The 25,132-nt window shown below is 38.0% G+C and overlaps 1 protein-coding gene across 1 annotated transcript in view; it reads left to right on the top strand.

Annotated features, from left to right (window-relative positions):
• The first annotated feature begins 1,591 nt into the window (after positions 1-1,591).
• LOC139694716 (polyamine-transporting ATPase 13A3-like) overlaps positions 1,592-25,132 on the top strand; it is an 86,325-nt gene continuing 62,784 nt past the window's right edge. Inside the window, exons 1-9 of the mRNA XM_071593216.1 lie at positions 1,592-1,736; positions 5,983-6,144; positions 8,825-8,908; positions 12,220-12,488; positions 17,621-17,755; positions 18,346-18,487; positions 20,488-20,605; positions 21,171-21,279; positions 24,487-24,663. Of these exons, the coding sequence (XP_071449317.1) occupies positions 1,592-1,736; positions 5,983-6,144; positions 8,825-8,908; positions 12,220-12,488; positions 17,621-17,755; positions 18,346-18,487; positions 20,488-20,605; positions 21,171-21,279; positions 24,487-24,663 (1,341 nt within the window). The remainder of the gene's footprint in view (positions 1,737-5,982; positions 6,145-8,824; positions 8,909-12,219; positions 12,489-17,620; positions 17,756-18,345; positions 18,488-20,487; positions 20,606-21,170; positions 21,280-24,486; positions 24,664-25,132) is intronic.

Consider the following 25,132-nt stretch of genomic DNA (forward strand, 5'->3'; position numbering starts at 1 on the left):
AGGGCTACAGAACAATAATTTGACTGCGCACGCAGCTTAAGGGCTCTCAGGGTCATCCACAAAAGGATGGAGAACAGGGTAAACGATTATTTACTTACAGTTTGGGTTCAGAAAGGGGAGAAGCACGCGTAATAACATTGCAGTAATGAGAATACTATTGAAGAGGAATATATAATACCATCAGGATGTAATTTTTTTCTTCGTAGATTTCGAGAAGGTGTTGAATAGAGCTAATTGGGTAGAAATAATGCATGCATTGCAGAAAATAGGAGTGTTTTGGAGGGATAGGCCAATTATCCACGGCCTGTACGTTTCTCAGTGCTAGGAAGAAGGGCAAGACGGGTGTCCATTTTAACAAATATTTTTCAACTTTTACGTGGAACAAATGGTTAAACAGGCATGGTAAGAACTGGAGATAGGAGTTGTAGTTGGTGGGGAATTCATAAAATGAGTTAGGTTTGCGGATAATCAAGCTTTAGTTTGCCAGTTAGTCAAAGGGTTTGCAAGCATTCTGAGCAAGTTAGATCATCAGTACTTTAGGAGTGGAATGGGAATCAATGTAGACCAAACAAAAGTTATGTTTTCAAGAAAGAAGAAATTTAATTAAATATTACATTAGGATGTCATAAACTAGAACAAGTTTACCTAACTCAGAGGTGTTCTGGGCCAAAATGATCAAGTTACGAAGTAGGGAATTAATGAGAAAAATTGTAAAAGGTAGAGAAGGTTTTTACAAGGAGAAGGGAATCGGTGACAGGAACATTGAGTTAGGATGTTAAGAAACTGTTCACCAAAATTTTGATTCAAGGCATAGTTTTATTTGGCGCGGAAACAAGTCCGTTAAAGCAAGATGGCGGGCGTAAATTGGAGAAGTTTGAAATATGGGTTTGGAGAAGGATGGAAAATGTAAAATTGATGCAAAGGAAAATTAACAAAGAGGTACCAGTCAAGGTGGTATAAGTAAGGATGCTGCTGAGTGAAATCCAAAGGTGGTTGTAGAGTATTTTGATCGGTGATGGAATGCTGTAGACTCGGATAGAGGGGAGAACTTTGAGAAATCAAGGAGAGGGTAGGAATAGGACAGGCATATTTGACTGAAGGATTGGACGAAGGAATTATACGGAATTGAAGATGGACTTATTCTTTTGCCGGATGATAGGCTGTATTTTGTAAGGAGAGTCAAAGAAATGTATCGCTTTATCTATGTGTATGAAAAGCTACTTTAAACGGTAGAATACGAATAAAAATAATAGTATCCTCCTCGAGAATATTGTTTTGGAAGAGGGCCAGTGATAGTTCCGTAACTTCCCAGTTAACGCCTGGATATCTATAAATCAGTTCTAATTAGTTTCCATTAGACGGGGTTTAGGAAAATTGCGGTCAAGACAGACTAGGAATTGAACAGGAACCCGAGTTTTCCAGCGGCGCCGAGGAAAATAATTATGGTCCCAAATTAGAAACTGCATTCAAACACTGGGATAAAATATGAGAGACCTTCAACAAAAGATTCAAGTTATCTTTATTTTCTCGTCCAATACATAAAGGAAAATCGAATCTAAGAGCCCAAATATTTTTATCTATTTTTTCTTGTATGGCTGGTGTCCCCACCCCACCCTCCACGCCCACGCGGCGGATAGCGGAGGATTATGTTTATACAAGTATAGATGAAGTAATCTTCGTCAGGACAGGAATATTTATGTATATGCCGACCCAGCTGCGACTAGTTGAAAACGATGGTATGCATTAAAACACAATAGTTTTTCTTTTGGCCTTTCATTCCCGTCCGCGTGGTTTGCCGCAGCAGGTGCGACCTCCATGTAAGGAGAGAACATTGGCATTGAGCAAGAACGGTGGTTGAACCAATGGTATATCCCTGCGATTGCTTTGGGTGGAATATTGTCATTTTTCCCAGTTGTTTGGCGTATTATCGAATCCTTTAACCCGAGATGTGTGAACGATCAAGTTAAATTTCGCATCTCAAATCCTAGCTACATATGTTCTCCCTGAGATTAGGATCGCTTGCAGTATGGCAGACGAGGAGGATCCCATAAAATGGCTTCTATCCGGTCCACATGAACTCCCTGTTCAAGTAGCTTTCCTTGATTTGTCACCCCTAAACCCTTAGAGGGGCTCATTTTTTACGGCACTCCTCGACTGCTAAGCATTTAAGTAATCCTTCGAGTTAGGAAGTAAACCTGGCACGAAGAAGTACCGACCTAAGACGTTACCAGACACGCCGAAAATTCTGGCAGCTCGCATAATGCCACTTTCATTCATTCATTTTCCCTCATAACGCGCTGAATAATTAAAAGTACATTAAAATCGTGACTAGAATCGGTACATATTTGACTGTAATTTTTTTCAGGTTAAAACTTAGGTTCATTTTCTTGCTGGCTTTTTATCTTCCCGAGACGAATGGTATTCCTCAACCGGCAGCAAAAGAGAGCATCATTGATATGTGCACCAGCCCGGCATGCGTACATTCAGGTGAGTGAAAGAATTTTTTATATACGTGATAAAATATAGTTACATTCAGCATATAAATAATTAATTTCGATGAAAAACAATTGAAAGTATGCGACTAATTTAATGGATAAGTTACATCAAGATTTCAATGCAAGATTGAAATTATTAAATAAATTTAGATCCGCATGTTTCAGCACCGAGGTCTCGCAAATTATTCGTACTCCTACATACATTAGTCGCTTGGATCATGCATATAAAATTCGGGAAATAGATGCCAGAACTAGCCGACTCAAGGACTCCTTCTTCCCACGGACAATACGGGATAGCAACTGCAGGGTTATAGATAGCAAAAATTCCACTTGCCACCCTCAGCGTCTAAAAAATAATTAGTTGTATTTAAATGCATGCTCTTCCACTAACCTTATGTGTTTTGCTATAATAACCCATTCTTTCCGAATGACTTCATTCATGTTCTGTTCATCTGTTTTTAAGTTTCCCTTTCAATCCCTCGTCCCTCTCCGCGGGGGCAAATTCCTGCTACCTGCAACGTTGGGTCCCATTCCCTGCCATTTAGAGACTCTTTGGGGGTAGAGTGTTTCGTGGTGCATTTTCATGTGGTAGTGATGTTTCAATTTCTTGCTTGTTGTGTCCTGGCTTCCGTGTTGTAGGATGTCTTTCGTGCTGCATCATGGGGTGCAGTTTTTTAGTTGTTTTGCGGTTTATGTGTTTGCATGAGTATTGGATGAAGGGATTTTTGCATGAGTGTGTGCGCTGCTGTGGGTGTAATTTTCCGTGTTGTTTTTTTTTGCATGTGGTATTTTTCTTTTTTACGGTTGGTGACCTAACACCCCCCGCCACACGCCCTTGCGGCGGCTTGCGGGGTATTATGTAGATGTAGATGTAGATGAAGATTAGCTCCCGACTATTAAAAAGATGTGTGAATATGTGCAGTGGGTTCAACCTACAGTCCGTGGGCCAGTCTCCCAAATGTTAAATTTTAAACTTCTTCCACCATCGTTTTCTTTATTTTTTGCATATAAACCAATGCTAAAATGTCGTATTGTCGTGTATATGAAGCAGGTGCACTATGTCAATTGCAAATGACAACGATACTATAGATATTTAAAAGTTTAATGAGCTCTTAAAAAATAAATCAATACACCAAACTGCTATGGACAGCTATATCTAACTACACTCTCTAGCATTTATAGGGGGAGTTTCCATAATTTAAAGGCAAATGTACCAGGAATTCTCGAAATTAAAGAGGAGTGGTAAGAAGGGTGGAATGAATACACGTAAATATTTTTCGGGGATGTGGTTGTCCAGTGGGTGGAGCGTTGGATACTGACCAGAGGGTCAAGGTTCGATTCCTGAGGACCCTCAGTTTCACCCAAGCTATGTCATTTTGCGAGTTTCATGTCTTCTTGGGAATCAAAGGCGACGCAGGGGAAAAGAACTAGACCCCCCACCCCAATGTGTGAATTTCACACGCCGTTGAGCTTAGCGTTAGGTGAGTTCGACCATCAACTATTAAAACTTTGATAACTTCAGGTTAATAACTATGGTTATTACGTACTTCCTTCTGTTATTTTTCCATTGTACATGTAAATTAGCTTGTACCTTAAGCTGATTACAGTACGAGGGTCATCCGGAAAGTAGTACCCGTTCGTGCCGCATGAAGTGCTGACGACGCGAGTAGCCGCTGGACGAGGTCAGATAGCTTCAGTGGCTTGTCTGCCTTCTCTGAGCCAAGTTGCGTGACGCTAGCATTGCCTGTGTTGTTTCTGTGATTGTTTACAATGTTTAAAAAAATTGAGAACGCCGCCAGTTGTGAAGTGAGGGCAGTGATTAAATTCCTCAATGCAAGAAACGTTCGCCCATGTGATATTCATCGCCAATTAAAGGAGGTGTATGGAGACAATGTAATGGACGAGTCGTCTGTTCGGCGGTGGTGTCGCAACTTCAACATGGGGAGGGGGAACACACACGACAATGAGCGTTCGGAGAGACCGTCTGTCATTACAGACCAACTGGTGAGCTCAGTTGACGAATTCGTGAGGAACGATCGGCGCGTCACAATTGATGACATCTGTGAGCATTTTCCCAATGTTTCTCGAACAATTGTTCATGAAATTGTTAAACACCATCTGCATTATGCAAAAATTTGTGCAAGATGGGTCCCTCGCGTATCTCAATGAGCTGGCGGCGAAGGACTATGCAGCAGGAATACAGAAACTTGTCACACGTTATGACAAATGCCTTAATTTGCTTGGAGATTATGTTGAGAAGTAGTTTAAAGTATCCTCTTTCAAATAAAATTTTTTATAAAATTTGTTGTCTCAGGCGTGTGGAAAGTGTGTGGAATTACAAAGTCAATTATTTCATTACATTTCAAAATTTTTTATGTTTGTTAATATTTACTTTTGTGTCTTTATTTCACGAACGGGTACTACTTTCCGGATGACCCTCGTACATTTAAATGCAATACAATTTCAGGGCATAATGCCTGTTTTCAACGAAAAGTGCTTTAATATTCATTAAGATGAATACTTTCGTGATGCTCTAAATAAGTGATGAAAAAATTTCATGCATACAATTAATAGTCGGATATGTTGAAAAGGTAACCTTGTAAAATGTTTATCTGGAAATGCATTTAAGTTGTATGAAGACTACACTGCACCAGCAAAAAGACTTCCATAAGTTCAGAAAACAATTCTGCCACATGGAAAAATTTGGTTGAAATAAAGATCAACCGTAACGCTGCACTTTTGAGTGATCTGGACTAGGACCTCGGAACAGAATTCAGGTGTCTCTGTTATAAGTTCATCAGGGTGAAGGCAAAAGCAATATGAATGCTGCTCTCGTCACAAATAATGGGCATGCTGAAACATTTTAGAGGTGGCTCTTTAGATACCACCCACTATTTCTAGTATTCAACCCTCGCATAAATGTCTTGCTATTCATTATCAACTTTTTAACAACTCTCCGATACCAGGTAGGTGCCACTGAGGGTAAGCGTTAATTTGATAGTTCTTTTCTTAAGAAAGAAAAAGAAGCATTTTCCTATTGACTTCCATAGAGCTTGAAACTACTGATAGAGGATTGTGTGCGTTCAATTCCGATGGATATCCGTGGTCAGAAACCATGGCACGAAACGAAAATAAGGAGTTTTTTTGTGAATAAGATTTATCTAAGATATTGTTAAAAGCATGAGGAGAAACTGCTCCTCTCTAAACCATTCTTTCAGGAAACGTTAGATTTAAAACGATACCCTCAAGTCAAACTTCCGTTTACTTTGACGCACGTATTCCATTGGTAATTACTTTAATTTTTCGGTTTTTTTCCGAGAACGATTTTTTGTGTCTCTCTGTCCTGAAATAATGAAATGGTTTTCCTGCCAGGAAACTTTTTCCGATCTGACACCATTAAATAAAATAATAGACCGCAAAAATATCGCAAATGAAATATTTTCAAAGAGTTTTTCATTAATCCTAATTGAGCATGTTTTTTTTCCAGCTTCGGATCTTCTCACGTGGAGAGACGCAAGTGTCGACCCATGCGAAAATTTCTTCCAGTTTGCCTGTGGTCACTTCAATAGCCTTGAGGTGATGCAACCATCTTACACTTTCTGGAACCAATTCCGCTACACCCAGGAGCGCATAGACACTATTACGAAAGGTAAGGGTGACGTCTTCGTGTAACTATGTATATGTCCGTAGTGATCAGTCACCCCAGTATATAAACTAATTAGAATGATCAATAGAAATTTTAGGAAGAATAGGTAATGATAAAAATGCAGTATTAAGTTCACTTCCTAAAGGTGCCAACCATATGTTCAAACAAAAATTGAAAATTTTTATTGATTTTATGAAACCAATGCAGCAATAATTATGAATGAGTCTGACATTCGGAAATATTTACATTGCATTCGAGAGAAATCATCAGTATTACTTCTGTGAATCTTTCAAACTAACAGAAAATCCATAAAAGAATTCTCAACTCATTATTGTTTGCTACCCAAATAGATGGTCCCTTATGAAGTATTCATTTCGCCTACGCCCTTTGGAAAGGGCACTACAGACTATACGATTGATGCAGACTATAAAATTCTTGCTAATAATCACCTGGTCATGACTTATGAAACAAAGCAACAACTAACTCGAGGGCAGTTCATTTGTCAACTCACCTCATAATGGGCGTTGCTCGGGAAGACCTTTTTTGCACACAGAGTGAATTTAGTACGGGGTGCTTGATGATATCCATACGATATCATCAAAATTTGACCTGAAGATCCTCCAATCTGTAAGAAAGCATCATGTCTATTAGGATACCATGCCGCCAGTGAATGTTATATACTTGTTTCATTTTTAGAACAGTAAGCACGTAGAAGAGCAGCGGGTTGGAACACAACTCGTAGCTGGGAAATTTCCCTTGGTTCATGTCTATGACAAAACGGAAGAGACTATCAGAATAAACAAAGCAACTAAATAACATGGCTTTGAATAGAAAGGAAAGGGAAATAACGATTTATTATAAAATGGATTTAAATGCCTAAATAAGCCACAATATCAAATTAAGAAAAATGTTGAATGTACAATATGAAGCAGCAGGTTCCTCATGCCGTGTTATCTTTCAATACATCAATCAAACTTCATAGTTCATTAGATTGAATGCAATTTTCGACACCCAGTTAAATTATTGTAATGTCATCGGTTCTGTGCGTATTTAACATAAATGAACACGGAAAAATGCTTTAAAAAACGAAAATGCATCCGACAAGTGTCTTTGTTGTGTTGAAGAATGAAAGACCCAACCCCTAAACGAAATCCAATTTAACATATGCTCTCAATATGCACATAACATTGCAAAAGAAACACTTGGTTTTTCCACATAAAATATTATATTCACGACCTAGGTTTCGACGCTCAGCGTCATCTTCAGGTGAAATACAGGCCAAATTCTTTCTTTATATAACAGAAGGAATGGGGAGGTGGGGGGTGGGTGTATGGATGTAAGAAAGGAAGAGGAGATGGTGGGGGAGGGAAAGGAGCGGGATTGGGTATTACTGTGAAGGAGGAGTCAAGGTTAGCCTCCGGGGGGAGGGAGGGGTGGGGGAGGTTAAGGAAGCATGGTAGGGAAAGGGTTGCCTGGCGGGGGTCCGCCTTGGGGTTAGTGGAGATAGGACAAAGAGTTTGGGAGTTTAAGGTTGAGGAGGGGTGACCGGGAGATACATAGCACGTCGTTCACTATATTACAGGTAGAATTTGCTCTTTCCAATATCTCCATATTTTCCAAAATGTCCAACCGGGGGCCTTTTCTTTCGAAATGGAGAAACTCCACGCTAACGTGGAGTTTCTCCTTTTAACAACTTTGACAGAAAGGTAACGTCCCAATAAAAAATTAATTGAATTGCTTTTTTGCTGGAATTTTAATGGAACAAAGGTTCAAGGTATAGATGGACGATAATCAAGTGGCATGAAAATGGCAACGCATAAATGGCTTACTTTCCATTATTTCTTATCTAAATCATTTAGCACTCACTAAGGTATGTGCCTCAAGCAAGTATTAATTTCGTAGAGTGTTCCTTCATATTTTAAATTTCAGCAGAAAGAAAGATCGCTTAATTTTAAAATTAGTGTTTTATTGGTCCAATTGAATTCCTTCATTCATTTTACATGTTTATTAGCATCTGGCAAAAACAACGCGTTTGACGATCACTACTCAAGTGATCTATCTGCAAAAATGTACGAATCAGATCTTAACGATTCTCAAAGATATACTTTATAACTCATGATTTCTTGTGCTCGATATATCGTCAAACTAGCAGTGAAATAATATTCTTGAAGATTCAAAAAGAAACATTTTTCCAAATGATAGGTATTCACACTTTTCTAGTACTCTTTTTCAGGTATAAAACAAATATGCTTCACATATTAGACCTACTAAACAACACAAGAGGCTATATAAATGAAATCTCATAAAACAGGAACATCAGCCAAAATAAAGTCGAAAAGAGTACACATCAGGCAATTTTACGTGACAGTAGGGTACTCAAGACGGAGATATATACGTCAATCGGGTTTATTCCTTTCACCCAGCGAAATATTCTAAGTTCTCCCGGGTATCTAGATAAAATAAGAGAAGCACATTACTCTTTTAATCAATCATGCTGAGGTAATGATTGCTCTTCCCTCACTCACTTCATAGTAAAAATAATTTTAAGACTAGAACGAGAGGGAACATAGAAGAATTAAACCTAACATCATTTTCGACTTATACCGACTCGAAAAGTATCACGTATAAGTTGATGAAATAGATTATAGAATTCACAATTTTTTTACTATCATTCATATTTCAGATATTTTGAGCCAACCCAAAACAAAGGACGATCCAAATCCACTCAACAAGGCGAAAGACATATATTGGGCATGCATGAACACAGGTAAGATTGGAAATAAGCATTGTACTGCTTATGATTGAATTTTTCCGTCTCCTACAGCTGATGATTGGTCAATTATTCAAAAAATAATGTCACGACTCAGTGTCTTCCGAATTAGTTGTTTCAATTTCAGAACATGAGAGTGGAAAGGAAACCTAACTAGCCACCACGCATCTAGGTATTATTAGTATATTCATTGCCTCTAATAATTCTAAGTTTTCAATTACTTCTCCATTTGATAAAATACCAATCAGCATTTTGAATGTTGTAATTCAATTAAAATCTATAGGCTGGAAAATGAGCATATTCATTGTAAGATTCATTTATTTGCTCAGAGTAAATTCATGAAACGCAAAATTTTCCCCAAACGGAATTTGAAAATCGGTCACAAATTATGATTTAGTGCATTGAACTTATTAATCTAATAACATGAATGATGTAAAAGAGCACCGTAAGTTTTAATGGTCCGATAAAATATACTCACAGACTGCTATTATTACTAATTTAGTAGCAGCATACCTGTATTCACTTCAACTGAGATCATGGATCATCAAAGTTTACTATGAATAACGCGTTGAGTCCTTCAAAATTTCACCATACCAGTATATGCTTCCCTTAACATTCGATCTTACCTAAGAACCAATGAGCTCTGCAACTAAATGTAAACCTGGCGCGTTTGCTCTTCTTAACACAACGGATCCTGGGGTCGTCAGACGTGATAAACAAGAGAGGAGTCACACCACTTTTGCAACTGTTACACAGCTATGGAGATTGGCCAGTGCTCTCAAGGGGCATCGCCGGTAGCGCGTGTGGGTGCAGAAAAGGATTCAGTTGGTCAAAAGCCGCCCGCGCGTATGCTCAAATCAACCTGCCCATCATATTCAGCGTCGCAGTACGTCCAAATCTCTACAATTCATCCCAGATGGTTACTTATGTGAGTACCAAATAAACTACATAATACGATAACACGAAGTACAAAAATAAGCTACCATAAAAATTATAAGTTGTTAATGTAGATGCATATTGTGTAACTGGAATTTAATCTAGCCACTGAATGAGGACAACGACAAAAGGAAAGCGATGGACATTATTTAACTGATGTAATTTGTGTGTGAGAAAATATATAGTAATTAACCTTATTGAGATTAAGGACTTGATGCGGCGTTAAATCAGCAACCTTCATTTTAAACATCAATAATGTGTACCGTGTTTATAGTAACGATTCAAGCATAAACCTTTTTTTACATCTTGCATAATATTATTATGGATAATCTATCGGTTTAGGTAGGTTTTGGATGGACACAACTACCAAATAAATATTTTATGACTCCTAACAAAACACAATCCAGCAACCTACTCTGCATCAAGTCCTTCATCTCTGTGCACTTCCTTCCTCCCTTCTACACGTCCAACATCCCTATCCTATTCCTGTTCCTTCCTCGTTTGCCTAACATTCTCTTTCATGTCACAGTCTTCAATATCCTACTGCCCATTGATATACTTTTCATTCTTTTTTCCTGTCCCATTATTTCTCCCAGCAATCCTCTATCCTTCCTCACCATACCTACCACTTACTCATTTGTGTTCCTTTTGGTCCATTTAACTTTTCCATCATTCTCCACATCCACATTTTCAAAGCCTCCTACTTACACCTATCATTCTGCTTTAATTTCCGCGTCGTACATACCTACACTCCATATCAAAGTTTTAATGAATCTTTTCTGAACATTCTTACTTAACGTCCCTCTCATAAATTTCCCTTATGTGAAAGCTCCTTCGCCTAGCGCAATTCTTCTCCTTATGCCCCGGCTATTTTGACCATGTTTGTCCAAAGCACTTGCGAGATACGTAACTTGTTCCACCTACTCTAGTTTTTTTCCCTCCTATTTTAATGTTTAGCTTAGCCTTTCTCTTCCTGAAAAACGGCATACCTTTGTTTTATTAATATTGATTCTCATCCCATATCTATTCTCATCCCATATCTATCGCACCGAATTTCCAATTCACTCAGCAGTGCTTGCAACCCCTTGGCTGACAGACAAATTAGAGCTTGTTCATCAGCAAACCTAACTGATTTTACGAATTCCCCGCCGACATTCATACCTATCTCCAGTTCTTCCCATGCCTCTTTAATCATTTCCTCTACATACAGGTTGAACATCAACGGTGATAATGGGCAACCCTGCCTTACACCTCTTCCTAACACTGCTCAACCGGACTCCCCGTTCTCAACTCGTACCTGAGCAGTCTGAGACATGTACAGGTTGCGGATTAGCCTCCCATCCCTCCAATCTATTTTCTGCAATATACTCATTAGTTTTCCCCAATTCACTCTATCAAACGCTTTTTCGAAATCAATGAAACGTAAATACTTCCTGGTTGTATTATATATTCCTCTCGATTAATAATCTCATTACTGCAATGGCATCACGCGTACCTCTCCCCTTTCTGAACCCAAAATGATCATGTTCCTAATAATTATTCGCCCTTCTCTCAATTCTCTTGTTAATGATTCTCAGAACCACTTTAGCTGCGTGCGAAATCAAACTTACGGTTCCGTAGTCGTCATATGATGTAGCCTTTACCTTTTTTTGGAAAAGGAACTAACACTGATCTCACAAAGTCTTCCCGCCGGATTCCTTCTCATTAATGCTACGAATTATTCCATTAAGACTCTTCCTCCCACATTTTTATAAACACTAAGGTAGTTTCGTAGTAATATTTTCCACCTCGACGGCCTAATTTCAAGCATTTCCCTTAATTCCCTTTCTATATCATCGTCGAGTATGCCTGGACCAAAGCTATCTTTTTCTGCGTCATCTTCTCTTCCTTCAAAAAGGATTTCATGAATATCTTATGAAATGCCAGTTGATATTTTATGTCTGTATATGAAATTTTTGATTCATTAAGTAGTAATAATAGCTTCAAAAAGAAAGCCATCAATCCGCCACAGAGCAAGAAAGACCAAAGTGTCATAAATATTTTATAAACTAAGGAAAATAGAAAATTCATTGAGTATTTTGGCGACCTACTCTTTGATAGACGATGAATAAAAACGTGAAATGATTTTTAGCACAAGTATAATTTTAATGTTCCGTTTCAATTGGGCTTAGAACAAATCACGCTCTCGAGCTAGAGGAATGCGTAGCTCATAGTTAATCGAACAATACCCGCTTAAAGGTCAAAGCTTTTTTGTTGTGAGAGGTCCCATAGTTACCTCTCTGTCATTCAGAGACAGTTAAAATTGGTTCTCGTTTTCATTCGTCAGATCCAGTTCGATAACCTGCCCACTCCTGTCCCTCTGATGTCCCCAGGACAAGTGGACAACACCGAGGACATCCCTTGGGAGTTCACTTCGGACTGGTACGCGGAGGGGAAGTCTTCAGGCTGGGTCTCCAAGTTCTCCAGTCAGACAACTGGTTCCGACAATCTCTACGTCCAGTTCCTGTCCAAATTGATTCAAACGATATGGGACTCAATGCCGCCCTCTGATCTCAACGGATTCCCGCAAGAGGAAGACGCCGAGGAAGCGACCCGAGTGGAGCTACGGAAAGTCACCACGTTCATGTCCAACCTTAAGAAAGTGAGTTGGATGGATTGATTTCATTTCTGTGCCATTAACTGAGGAATTTGCTCTAATAATTGAGACCATGGCTATTTTTTCAAGTGCTGTATTTACGAAATTACTATTCACTCAAATGGTTGTTAAAAGAATTCACTTCGTTTTACAAAATGCAAGCTGTCATAGCATGGGATCCAATCACGAATTACAGATACACTACCTGGAAATACGAAGGCTGATTGGTAAAAATTAATAAATATGGGCAAGTTTCTTAAATAAAATTCAGCATTCGACATCACCCCGTACTTCTCTCAGCTACTGTGAAGAGTTTAAACAGCAAAAATTACTTATGGGTTTTAAAGGTTGCATATAAGGTTGTTGAGAATGTATTTCAAGGTAAAATTGACAACAGTAGAATAAGAGGCAATGCTAAGTAGTATCCTAAGAGCACATTCCACCATTATTCTCGTAGTAGTAAGTACACATAGAACACAAGTACACAATGCAGGTTCCAATTAAGTTCGTCAGCATAATTTTCGCAGATGACATCGATCTTCATTTCTGTGCAGTGCACTCTAGAACCTCTACTTAGCAAGCTAAGAACTGATTTTTCTCCATAAAAGAAATGCAGATGGAAGCACTCACTCTGCTAATTAATTAACTTCTTTATTCAGTAACGCTTTCATGTTACAAGCCCTATTAGCAAGAAAGCCTTTATTGGTAAGTCGAGAAAATGTCAAGCTTGAAAGTGAGAGATTAATGAACAAGTAGTTTGTGAGCTTTAAGACGAGTATTTAGTACCACAGGAAAACTTAAACAAAAGTAGGCATGAAAGTATTTATTTCCACATCGACTAATATCTCATCATTTTATAAATGGCTACAAAATACGCGAAATTAGTTATAAAATACATGGATAGAGTTTATTTGACGGGGAGAAATGGTTACAATTAATTTGTCTTGCGTAATTCACTGCCACTCATCAGGCTCCCAAAGACCCATTTAGCTTCCATCAGAAGTAAAAATGTATAGGCATATACCTATTGTTTTTATCTCAAAGGTGACGAGTAGAAAAAATGATTTTCATAAGTAAATTGTTAGTATTTCTTCTCGAGATTATAATGCATCATCCAAATGTATGTCCTTTCTATTCACGATTGACGACCACTCCTTTGCGATTACGAAAATGATATTCATGAGTATTTTGATGCAAGCCTTCGGGAGGGAGACAATGCCATCTTAAGTCTATCTATGGCTCCGGAAGTTTCAGAGTATTATATCGTTTCTTAGGCCACTACTAGGTTAGGGTTAAGACCAAATGCAACGGGATAAGACAGTGTCGTGGGTCGAGTTGTGAATTGAGTGAACTTGTTGCGCAATTTTCTAAATCTAGGAGTTTCAGGATTCATGGTAAATAGGCAAATGAGATATGGGTGCGCCCTTCCTCTCACCTTTTAAGACCCCTAACATTGTATATTTCGACACCGTATGGCGGAACCTAACTGTATTATCCAAACCAGTAGAATGGAAAAATAGTTTATTTTTTCGAGGAAAACGCACATTTCAGTGTCCACGTATGTATAAGCGGGAGGCCTTGGCTAGCTTGGCTAAGCTAGCCAAGGCCTCCCGAAGATATTTGAAACATGCACGTTAAAAATAATACAAGGAAGTACAATGCTTAACAATGATCGATTTACGGATGGATGGTTTTATAACATCATTTCGACCTTTTCACCTACAAAAATTAACTATATCTTTTATTTTAGAGCCAATAATTCATGAACGCAGGTTTCAGCATTGACTACCTTCTCCCCGGGTAATTTATGTAATGTCTAATGTAACACCAGTGCCAAAAGTGAACAGGCTTCAAATTAAGTTCCTCCAATTCGGTATTGCAGTCCATTTTCTGGGTTCAGGAAATATTTACTTTAGTATTTTGCTGTTTCATTATATGCTAATGGCCCCTTCCATTTAATCTAGGTTTAAGAGGTTTTATTTTTAAGGTCTGGGAGGGGAAGGTTTGTCAGTGTGGGATTTGATATTGACGGTTTTGGGAGCGGAGGGGGGAGGAAAATACCTGGAGATTAGGGTAATTAATATCTGATATTGGGCCCTGGGTCATTCCAGGAATCAAGGAGCCATATGATGTACATGTATGACTCTTCTATTGTTTCGAGTTGGAGTGGAGGGTCGGACGGCTGCTAAAACAGTGACACTAAAGCCTAAATCAAAGGGATTGCTATGTTGAAACAGAGGATGAATCTTAAGCTTGGAAATGAAAGCTTTCAGGGATTCAGTACCATTTGGCCAGCGAGGGACAATATCATCAATGTATCTAAGCCTCTATACATTTTTCAGGGGTTATTTTGGAAATAATTCTTTCTCTGCGAGACCTAGAAAGAAATTTGCATAGGAAGGGCTGAACCTGCTACCCATGGCACAACCCTTGATCTGCCAGTAGAATTTATTGTTAAAGCAGAAGTAATTACGGGTAAGGATGAAATCAGAAAGACTAAGAAGAAATTCAGGGCTGTGTATGTGTGGCTTAGAGCGTTGGAGAGGTAGTTGTATTGGCGAGGGAAGAGACCTTCTGAGTGGGGAATGGATGTATAAAGAGATGTGGAATCAATGGTATCCATATTTAAATCGGTATCTGGAGTGAGGGAGGTTGATTTTAGCATTTCCAGGAAATGGTATGACTATATAATGAATGACGGTAGGGAGTGGGTTTGTTGAACGTAGTGGTCCTCAAATGCAGAGATGCTTTCCGTCGGGGAGTTGCGCGAGGATGAAATCGGACGACCGGGATTGCCAGGTTTATGGAAATTCGGGATAATATAGAAATAAGAGGTGCGTGTATGTTGAGGGGAAAGGAGGAGAGGGCAATATCTTTAGAAGATGGACGTTCATTGGGCGAGTTGGAAGAGAGAAACTGAATGAGTTCCTCCCGAAGTGCGGGATTTAGATCTTTGAGTATTTGCTGGTAGGAAAAGGTATGCTGACGTTCTTATTTGTACTTGTTTGCAAAAAGCCGTTCCTTGTCGGCTTTCCTTTCTTGATAGGGTAAGATTTCATATTTTATTCCTAGTTTTAAGTTTCTCCTTCTCGCAAACCACACTTCCACTTCATCCATGTGTCTCTCTTTCAATGCCATGCGTTTCTTAGGTACAATGACCGATAAAGGCGAGACTTCACTCACCGGGAGTGGTTTATACTTGCCCGTTCGGGCAGTCGATGAGCATTTCAGGTATCGGAAAGTTGTGTGTTAAACTCCCATATTTAATACGTTGAATTTAGAACTACAGCCATCAAACCTTTGTCAGCGGATGAAATATTATGTATGGACTAGTAATTATTTTTTTATTCAGAGGATTCAGCTGGAGACAGGTTGGGTTGAGGAGTTAGGGACTTAAGAAAAGAGGGGTTGGAAATTCTGGCCAGGAAAAGATTTATGGAAATTTCTACAGGAGGTTTTGAGGGCAGGGGATTAAGTCCTTAGTCAGATTCAGGCATAAATCTACGTAGAGAATTGCGAATGCGTCCATACTCATTGTTGTTTGTCGGTTGGTTTAATTTGGACTGAGGTGTAGGATTTGTGATTGGTAAGAGAAATATTAGCATCAAGACGAGTGATTTTTGAGGTAACCTAACCTTATTATACCAGTAGGGCCACCGAAATATTAAAAAACCGATACTATGAGTGTTTATATACATATATATATATAATTTGGACGGCACAATAGATATATATATATATATATATATATATATATATATATATATGTATATATATATATATATATATATATATATATATATATATATATGTATATATATATATGTATATATATATATATAACACTTTTTTGAAAGTCTCACAGACGTGAATAATAATATATAAAATTTAGCACTAGTGGACACAGACAAAAGCAAAAGCACAGAATTACACAAAAATGAAATGAAACTTATTGACTTTCTTTTCTTTTTCGTATGTTTCTGTGTTTTTGTCTGTGTCCACTAGTGCTAAATTATGTGTGTGTGTATATATATATATATATATATATATATATATATATATATATATATATATATATATATATATATATAATATTTTCGAAATGGAACGCTCTTCGGCGACGCACAAATATATAAAAACACAGATGTAGATTTTTAGAATATAGAGACACAAAGAAAGGACACTCACAATTTGTTATTTTACGTTTCGACAGCACGGCTGTCGTCTTCAGAATGGCGTTCTCGGGGAAGAGCGGAGAGGATGTGCGGGGGAGAGGTGGGGGAAGGAGAGGTAAAGGGACCAATAGGAAATGAACAAGGGGGTGTGGGGGATATGTAGGCAGCCAATTGATGCATTCAGTGGGCTTGGTTCAGCCCGGGCGGTTTGAATGATTGGGCCACCCAGATATGCGCCATCTCGCGGGTTCTCACCTCTATTATACTCGCAGATTTGGGAAGGATTTCAATCACCGAAACGGAGAAGCAGTCGTAAAAAGATTGGTTGTGGGAAGCGGTGTGAGTAGGGATGGGATAATTAAGAAAGGTGGGAGATTTGGTGGAATATCGGTGGTTATTCATGCGGAGGGAAAGTGCGGTCGTGCATTCGCCCACGTAGAAGGCAGGGCAGAAGTTACAGGAGAGGCGATATATAATATTTTGTGAGGTACAGGTGGCGAGTGGTTGGGAGTTGGTACTGAGTGAGGGGGAGGGTCTTAAAAGATGACAGCATTTGCAGCGTGGGCGGTTGCATGGTGCGGATAGGGGCGGGGGAGAGACGGGGGTGCTTGAAGTTGGATTTATATTCTAAAAATCTACATCTGTGTTTTTATATATTTATATATATATATATATATATATATATATATATATATATATATATGTATATATATATCGATGATATAGAAACACTCACACGAGCAGTATAATATTTGGACGGCGCAATAGAACATAAATAAAATATTAACACTTAAAAGGACATTCACATTGTAGATTGTTTGAGCTTTCGGCCTTCTTCAAGTAAGACTGAGCGTTACTTTTTTATTTGTGTTCTATTGTGCCGTCCAAATATTATATGCCGCCTTTAATAAATGAGTTTACTCTAATGACCGCACTGTAAATAAAATAAAATTATTTCTGCAGATCACATCGGCACCTGATACAAAGAAAAAGGAAAAGAAAGTACCTAGGAACGAAGATCGCCCGGTCTGTGGAATAATGAGTATCCGTACTCTGCAGGAATATACAAATCAAGCCATCACAGAACCCTGCTATAAGGTAATAAGCTGGTTAAAACTGGCTGGTTTTCACGTGTTATAAAAACATGAGAAAAAATCCGGGTTTCTGGTAGTAGGCCTGAAATAGGCCAATTTATTTCAAAGACAACTGCAAATTAAGACTTTTTTAAATGATGATATCAGATTATTCAAACTTTATTTAGTAAAGGTGAACAGAAATAATTCTGCCAATTATTGTGCAGAGCATTTTAAATGATTGAAAGTTACAATTGAAAATTCGAAATTTTCACAAAAAAATGTTGATGTTGGTATCGAACGGAAGGTAAAAAATCATTATCAACCCAATAAAGGACTCCGATAAAGCCTGATCTCTCCATAAATTTCTATGTTTTCTTTAAAAATAACCATTATCATGCAAAATTCAGCAAACAAAAAGTATTAATTTATTTCAAAATTTAAAAGTCTATCCGGAATTAATCCACAAAGCCGAGTCAGCCTTTAATAAATTAAAAATAATTAAGTTTTATAAGAGAGCAAGGAAATTGCATCTGCAAATTGATTCCGTTCGAAGAAGTCATACTTTTTGTCTATTATGTTGATAAATGTATGTATTTTGTATTAAATTCGCAGATGGACTGGCTTGAATATTTGCAGAAACTTTTCGCCCATTCTGAGGTTTTACTAACCCTCGATGACCAAATTTACGTGGAGAATCTGGATAAAATCCTAAATATACTCAAATTGGTGGATTCGACCGAGCAACGGATTTTAGGTAAACCCTAGGTTAAAGTAGCGTCAATATTCACACGGTTACTGATTATTCTATCAAATAAACAATACAATTAACTATTGGTTGAAATAATTAATTCAAAAGTGAAGTAATGCAAACTATTCATCATTACGATAGACTCCCACGAGCCTTATCAAATTACATATTAAAAAGGAATAGGCGTGCCACTAGAAGCATTTTCACAGAAATTATTAAAGCGGTTATTTATGATATTGAATTAATTAAACAGGATCATAAAATGTTATTGAATTTAATGCCCAAACTCACCAGAAATCTAAATTGAAAACATACACTTACAGAAAATGGCGTCAAAATATTCCTTTCTTTATAAAACTTTTTTTAACGATGGCCAGTTAACAAAAAAAGAAACAAACCTATGAATTTTAGTCTGTTGAATAATAAAATGTATATGAAACAATATCAATTTCCTCGCTCTCAAACGCGATGCTGTAACGATAATGAAATAAAAGAGTAATCCGAGAGCGAAAAAAATATGATTTCTCGGACATTTTCTTATGGTACTCAAAATTAATGAACTTTAATTGGTGTTAATAATCATATAGTCGATTAAGGTAATGTATCGCCACCAAAATTTTTGCAACAGCATAAATCACCTAAAATTATAAAGGAACTACTCCCTGTCGAATGTGAGTCTTTGATATTTTTTCGAGGAACTCTTTACAAAAATGTAATTGCAAAATATCCTTTCAAAATTAACTAACATGGGAAAGGTACTTGAGGTCGTAGAATACCGAGTCTTACGCCAATAAAGGAAACAAAGACAAAATTAATGAAGCGTCTACTCAAATGAATCAGCGTGACGTTTGACAACATCGCATGAGACTTTTTTCAAGTCTGCTCAGTTTCAATCCAACTGGGATTTGAACTCAAATTCTCAGTCGGGTCTGAGCTATGTTAGCCATTTACTACACCAATATAAGTCAACACGATGTAACTGGCTAACATAAATAAGCGATAATTCGCAACCCATTCGAATCAAATGATTTTTTCACGGAGAATTTCCAAGTATTTATAATGCCTATTAATTATTAATTAACACACTCTAGGGCGTATCTATACACGATGCCCTGGTACATCACTCCGTGATTTTTATCATGTGAATACTGCAATGGAATGGTGACATACTATTTACTGACAACTGTAAGAATTCACTTCGGCTTTAACCAGTTAAATTACATGAAGTTCAATGAACTTTTTGCCTAGTAAATGCTGAAAAAGCTGACAATCCAGTAACAATAAAATAATGATTATGAGTAAGGAAGTAAATACGCCCATAAATAGAAATATTGATATGGGGTTATCTTATTCACTTTCTCATAATTGTCATAAGCTACAGGAGCATCTACAACTTCCAAAAGCTAAATACCTATTAAACTAATTTAAACAAAAAAGGGTGCTAGCTAAGAATTTTTAAATTTAATTATAATTTTAAAATACGTAGTTTAAACGAAAAAATCTAAAAAAGAAAGATGAAGATTAGCATACAGTCACTTTCAGTTTTTATGATGTAGCCAATATTCAATTAATTCTTTTACTTACAGTAAAAATGTCAAACAAAGATATTTTAATTGCTCAAATTAAAATATGTTTCAGTTATTTTGTACAATAAATGTCAAGCACACATCTCTCGGCGGATGGAATTCGCCTGGGAAATGGTGAAAGCATGTTTTGGGACCCTCCAAACGTATAATTATTGCTAAAATCTCCGAGTCCATTTATTTTTATGGAAAAAAAATTCCCTAATGCCAAATTCAAAATTATTTACATTCAAATAAAGGTAAAATCTATAATATGGTAAATATTCAGGGGAAGTATAAAATATATGCTCATTGGGGACCCCTTTCCGGATTTGTCTTCACAGACCGTATCTTTTACTCCTATTTTATGAGTCAACAAATAATAAGGTATTCAAAATCCAAAAATGTATTTTCAAACTAACTTGTAATCAAATTCTTCCACAGATAACTTTTTGGGAAGTCGCATAGCTTCCTTCATAGCACCTGAAACAACCGATAACCTTTGGGATACAGCCAAATGGTTCTACCAAAAACTTAACTACATCCAAGACGACTATCCAAGGTACGAGGCCGATGAAGTTTCCAACATAACAGTAGGATAAGTACGACACAGGAGGCAAATTATTAACTGCCCAACGCGTAACTTTTTCAAGAGTTGTTTTAATCCAGTTTAATATATCACTAATGTCTTATAACAAATACGGATTCAATAGGTGGAAATACCTTCCAAGGCTCGGTAACAACATTTTTGAATACATCCCTTTATTGGTACAATCATCATCAAATTGTCCCTCGCGGGTTAACTTGGGAATCAGGGGTTTTAATACCATCTAGGGTTTCATTACTGGGTGATCCTGAAATTGGCACGTTAAATTGCGGATAAAAAAACAATATTGCCTAATTTAACTAGAATTGATGCTTCTAAACTAAATGTTGTCGGCTCAAGAGAGACCTATTTCATTCATCATTTTTATTGGCTGTTTAAAATAATGCTATTGCTGCATTATAGTATGTATTAGGTAATATATTATTTCATAATCTTATAGCCTAAATATTAATTTGCACTGTATTATTTATGAACTAATGTATGAATATTTTAACATTTTCAATAAATGCATTTCTTTTAGATGGATGCATTGTAATCACGTAGTGAACGACTATCCCAACGTGGGAATGGGCATGTCGATAGCATACAAGTTCAACCAGAGCTATTTTAAAGCAGAAAAACTTAATGAGGTAAGTAAAGTGATTAGAGATATGTCATAGAAATTGACAGTGACTGAAATCAGTAATAACTGATACGGTAAGACAATTAGGATTGAAAAACGATTTTCTTTGAATCAAAATACGGCATCCAAGTGAAGATACCTCTGATATTCTTTGATTCTCCAGAATTATACCCAATAATAAGGCGGTTAAATCCTCTGAAAACATAATTGATACCAAAGTTTACTAACATATCTAGCAGATTCTACTCACTGTTCATATCTGAGTGTTCTAATGCAGAAGAATTGCAATGGGCAATTATATACGAGGGTCATCCGGAAAGTAGTACCCGTTCGTGAAATAAAGACACAAAAGTAAATATTAACAAACATAAAAAATTTTATTTGAAAGAGGATACTTTAAACTACTTCTCAACATAATCTCCAAGCAAATTAAGGCATTTGTCATAACGTGTGACAAGTTTCTGTATTCCTGCTGCATAGTCCTTCGCCGCCAGCTCATTGAGATACGCGAGGGACCCATCTTGCACAAATTTTTGCATAATGCAGATGGTGTTTAACAATTTCATGAACAATTGTTCGAGAAACATTGGGAAAATGCTCACAGATGTCATCAATTGTGACGCGCCGATCGTTCCTCACGAATTCGTCAACTGAGCTCACCAGTTGGTCTGTAATGACAGACGGTCTCCCCGAACGCTCATCGTCGTGTGTGTTCCCCCTCCCCATGTTGAAGTTGCGACACCACCGCCGAACAGACGACTCGTCCATTACATTGTCTCCATACACCTCCTTTAATTGGCGATGAATATCACATGGGCGAACGTTTCTTGCATTGAGGAATTTAATCACTGCCCTCACTTCACAACTGGCGGCGTTCTCAATTTTTTTAAACATTGTAAACAATCACAGAAACAACACAGGCAATGCTAGCGTCACGCAACTTGGCTCAGAGAAGGCAGACAAGCCACTGAAGCTATCTGACCTCGTCCAGCGGCTACTCGCGTCGTCAGCACTTCATGCGGCACGAACGGGTACTACTTTCCGGATGACCCTCGTATTATATTTATATATCTACCTGTATGTGGGTCGCGGTAGTCCAGGGGGTAGAGCGTTGGACTACTGACCGGAGGGTCCCGGGTTCGACTCTGGGCATCTGTAGCTCCACCTAAGCAATGTGATTTTTCGGGTACCAGATCTTCCTAGGAAACCATAACAGGCTCAGGGAAAGGAACTGCCCCCCTACCCTGATGTGTGAATTTCACATGCCGTATAGGGCTCAGTACTGGGTGAACTAAAATCACCTACCAAACCGACCTTCGGGTTGATTACAGTGTTTATGGTTATATATATATATATATATATATATATATATATATATATATATATATATTTATATTATATATATATATTTATTTATTTATATTATATATATATATACATATTATATATATACAGGGTTAGTCCGGAAAATAAGTGTACTGATTTTTTCCCGCCGCTCCAGACGCGCCCAGCACCGCTCTGATGGGCTGCGATTGGAGGGGGGTATGTTGGCAAGCGACGCTGAAAAAGACAGTAGGCTCTGAGCTGTGGTGTAGTGAGGAGCACTGTTAACGCGAACCTCCACGCTCGACCCACGTCACGGAACGCGATGCCGAAGCAGCGTTATTCCATCAAATTTGCGGTAAAGCTTGGGAAATCGTCTACCGAAACTGTCGGTATGATTAACCAGGCTTACAGGGAGTCAGCCATGTCCAGAAACATGATCTTTCGGTGGCACAAGATGTTCGTGGAGGGCAGAGAAGAGGTCGACGACGAACCACGGCCTGGACGCCCATCAACGACACTCACCGACGAAAATGTGCGAAAAGTTCGCGATGTACTGAACTCTGATCGTCGTCTTAGTGTTCGGATGATAGCAGAGCAGTGTAATGTGCCAAAAACAATAGTGCACGAGATTATTAGGGAGCAATTACAGATGCGAAAAATTTGTGCAAAGTTGGTGCCAAAAGTGCTCAGTGATGATCAAAGACTCAATCGTTTGGAAATCGCGACACAACTTGCGGATCACTGCAAAAATGATCCACATTTTTTAGAGAACGTTGTTTCGGGTGACGAGACGTGGATCTTTGAGTACGACCCGGAGTCGAAGAGACAAAGTGCGGAGTGGCACACCCCATCATCACCCCGTCAAAAGAAAGCTCGCATGAGCAAATCTCGGATCAAGGCGATGCTCATTGTCTTTTTTGAAAAAAGGGGAGTCGTCCACTACGAATTTGTACCTGAACGGCAAACTGTAAATGCTGCATTTTACGTCCAAGTGCTCGACAGGCTTCGAAAACGAGTCGCCCGCGTCCGGCCAGCGATCAAAAACATCTGGCGGCTGCATCACGACAATGCGCCGTCTCACACCGCGCTTGTCGTGTCGGACTTCGTGGCCAAGCACGGCGTGGCAACGCTGCCGCACCCGCCGTACAGCCCGGACTTGGCACCACCGGACTTCTTTCTGTTCCCGAAGATAAAGAGGAGTTTGAAAGGAACGCGATACGGGACTTTGGACGCCGTCAAAGAGGCCGTGACGACGTGTCTTCGAGAGGTTCCCGATGATGCCTTCGCGGGAGCGTTCCAGGAATGGGAACGCCGCTGGAACAAGTGTATCGACTCAAAAGGGTCCTATTTTGAGGAATATTAGCTTAAGATATGTAAAAATGTAATAATTTTTTTTCCTGAGCTCGGTACACTTATTTTCCGGACGAACCCTGTATATATATTATTTTTATATATAATATGCATATATATATCCCTCTCTCCCTAGAGGAAGGTGTTTTGGCCACCGAAAATCGGTATATACGTGTGAGTTTCATTTGCATGTGTTTCTCTGTGCTCTTGTTCGCTAGCGCTATCTCACTTCTCAATTTGAATTATTATGAAAATGTACTAAAACGTCAGGTTATAAACACAATATAATTTTAATTGTGATTTTGGAACAATGTGAACGGATATCGTTAATCAAAAATATTTAAATTTCCAATTATTTCGCAATTTCACACAAGTTATGAAAAGGAACTCCAGAGAATAAGTTATCCAAGACGTTTGATGAATGCAACGCTCAACCAAAACATTTGAATTTCCATTGTTGGTAAATATTCCGTCCTTCAATTTCAATCTTCTAATCTGAGATATAAGTTTATATTTTTCGTTTGTTGATTACATGCAGGCTAATGAAATGATCAATGACCTCAAAGCTGCATTTGAAGACATTTTGAAAGAGAGTAGTTGGATGGATGACAGCACTAAGGACTACGCCCTAGAGAAGGCACGTTACATGCTTAAATTGGTGGGATACCCAGAATGGATTTCAAATAAGACAAAACTAAATCAATTTTACGAAAAGGTAAGTTCTCATATCTCTAATATTTTTCATTTACATACTAGATTCATATATAGTATGTGTATATATATATATATATATATATATATATATAATAAATATATTAACACAGTTATAAATTTTATATACATAGATGCATATGGTAAACCGCAAGCCACTGCTAGGGTGATTGACAGGGGGTGATTACACATAGAATATGAAATCATCCATATCATCCATAAGAAGTCGAATTTAGAATTGCTGATTCATACCCATTGCTTCTGTATCTACAAACGGAAAATGATGCTCCTTTAATACTTCTCTCCGAATAACACCCTAGACTCCTTCAATGCAATCAAACAATTTAATTCTAATAGAATAATCCAAATATTACAGAGGGGAAGTAATTTGAATTTGCACAAAATTGCCAATAAATTAAGCTTTGATTAAATCTTAAAATAATGTTCTCTTCTCCTGAATGTTTTCTAAAACT

This window comes from Hetaerina americana, unplaced genomic scaffold (assembly GCF_022747635.1).
Source record: "Hetaerina americana unplaced genomic scaffold, ioHetAmer1.1.p SCAF_53, whole genome shotgun sequence".
NCBI lineage: Eukaryota > Metazoa > Arthropoda > Insecta > Odonata > Calopterygidae > Hetaerina > Hetaerina americana.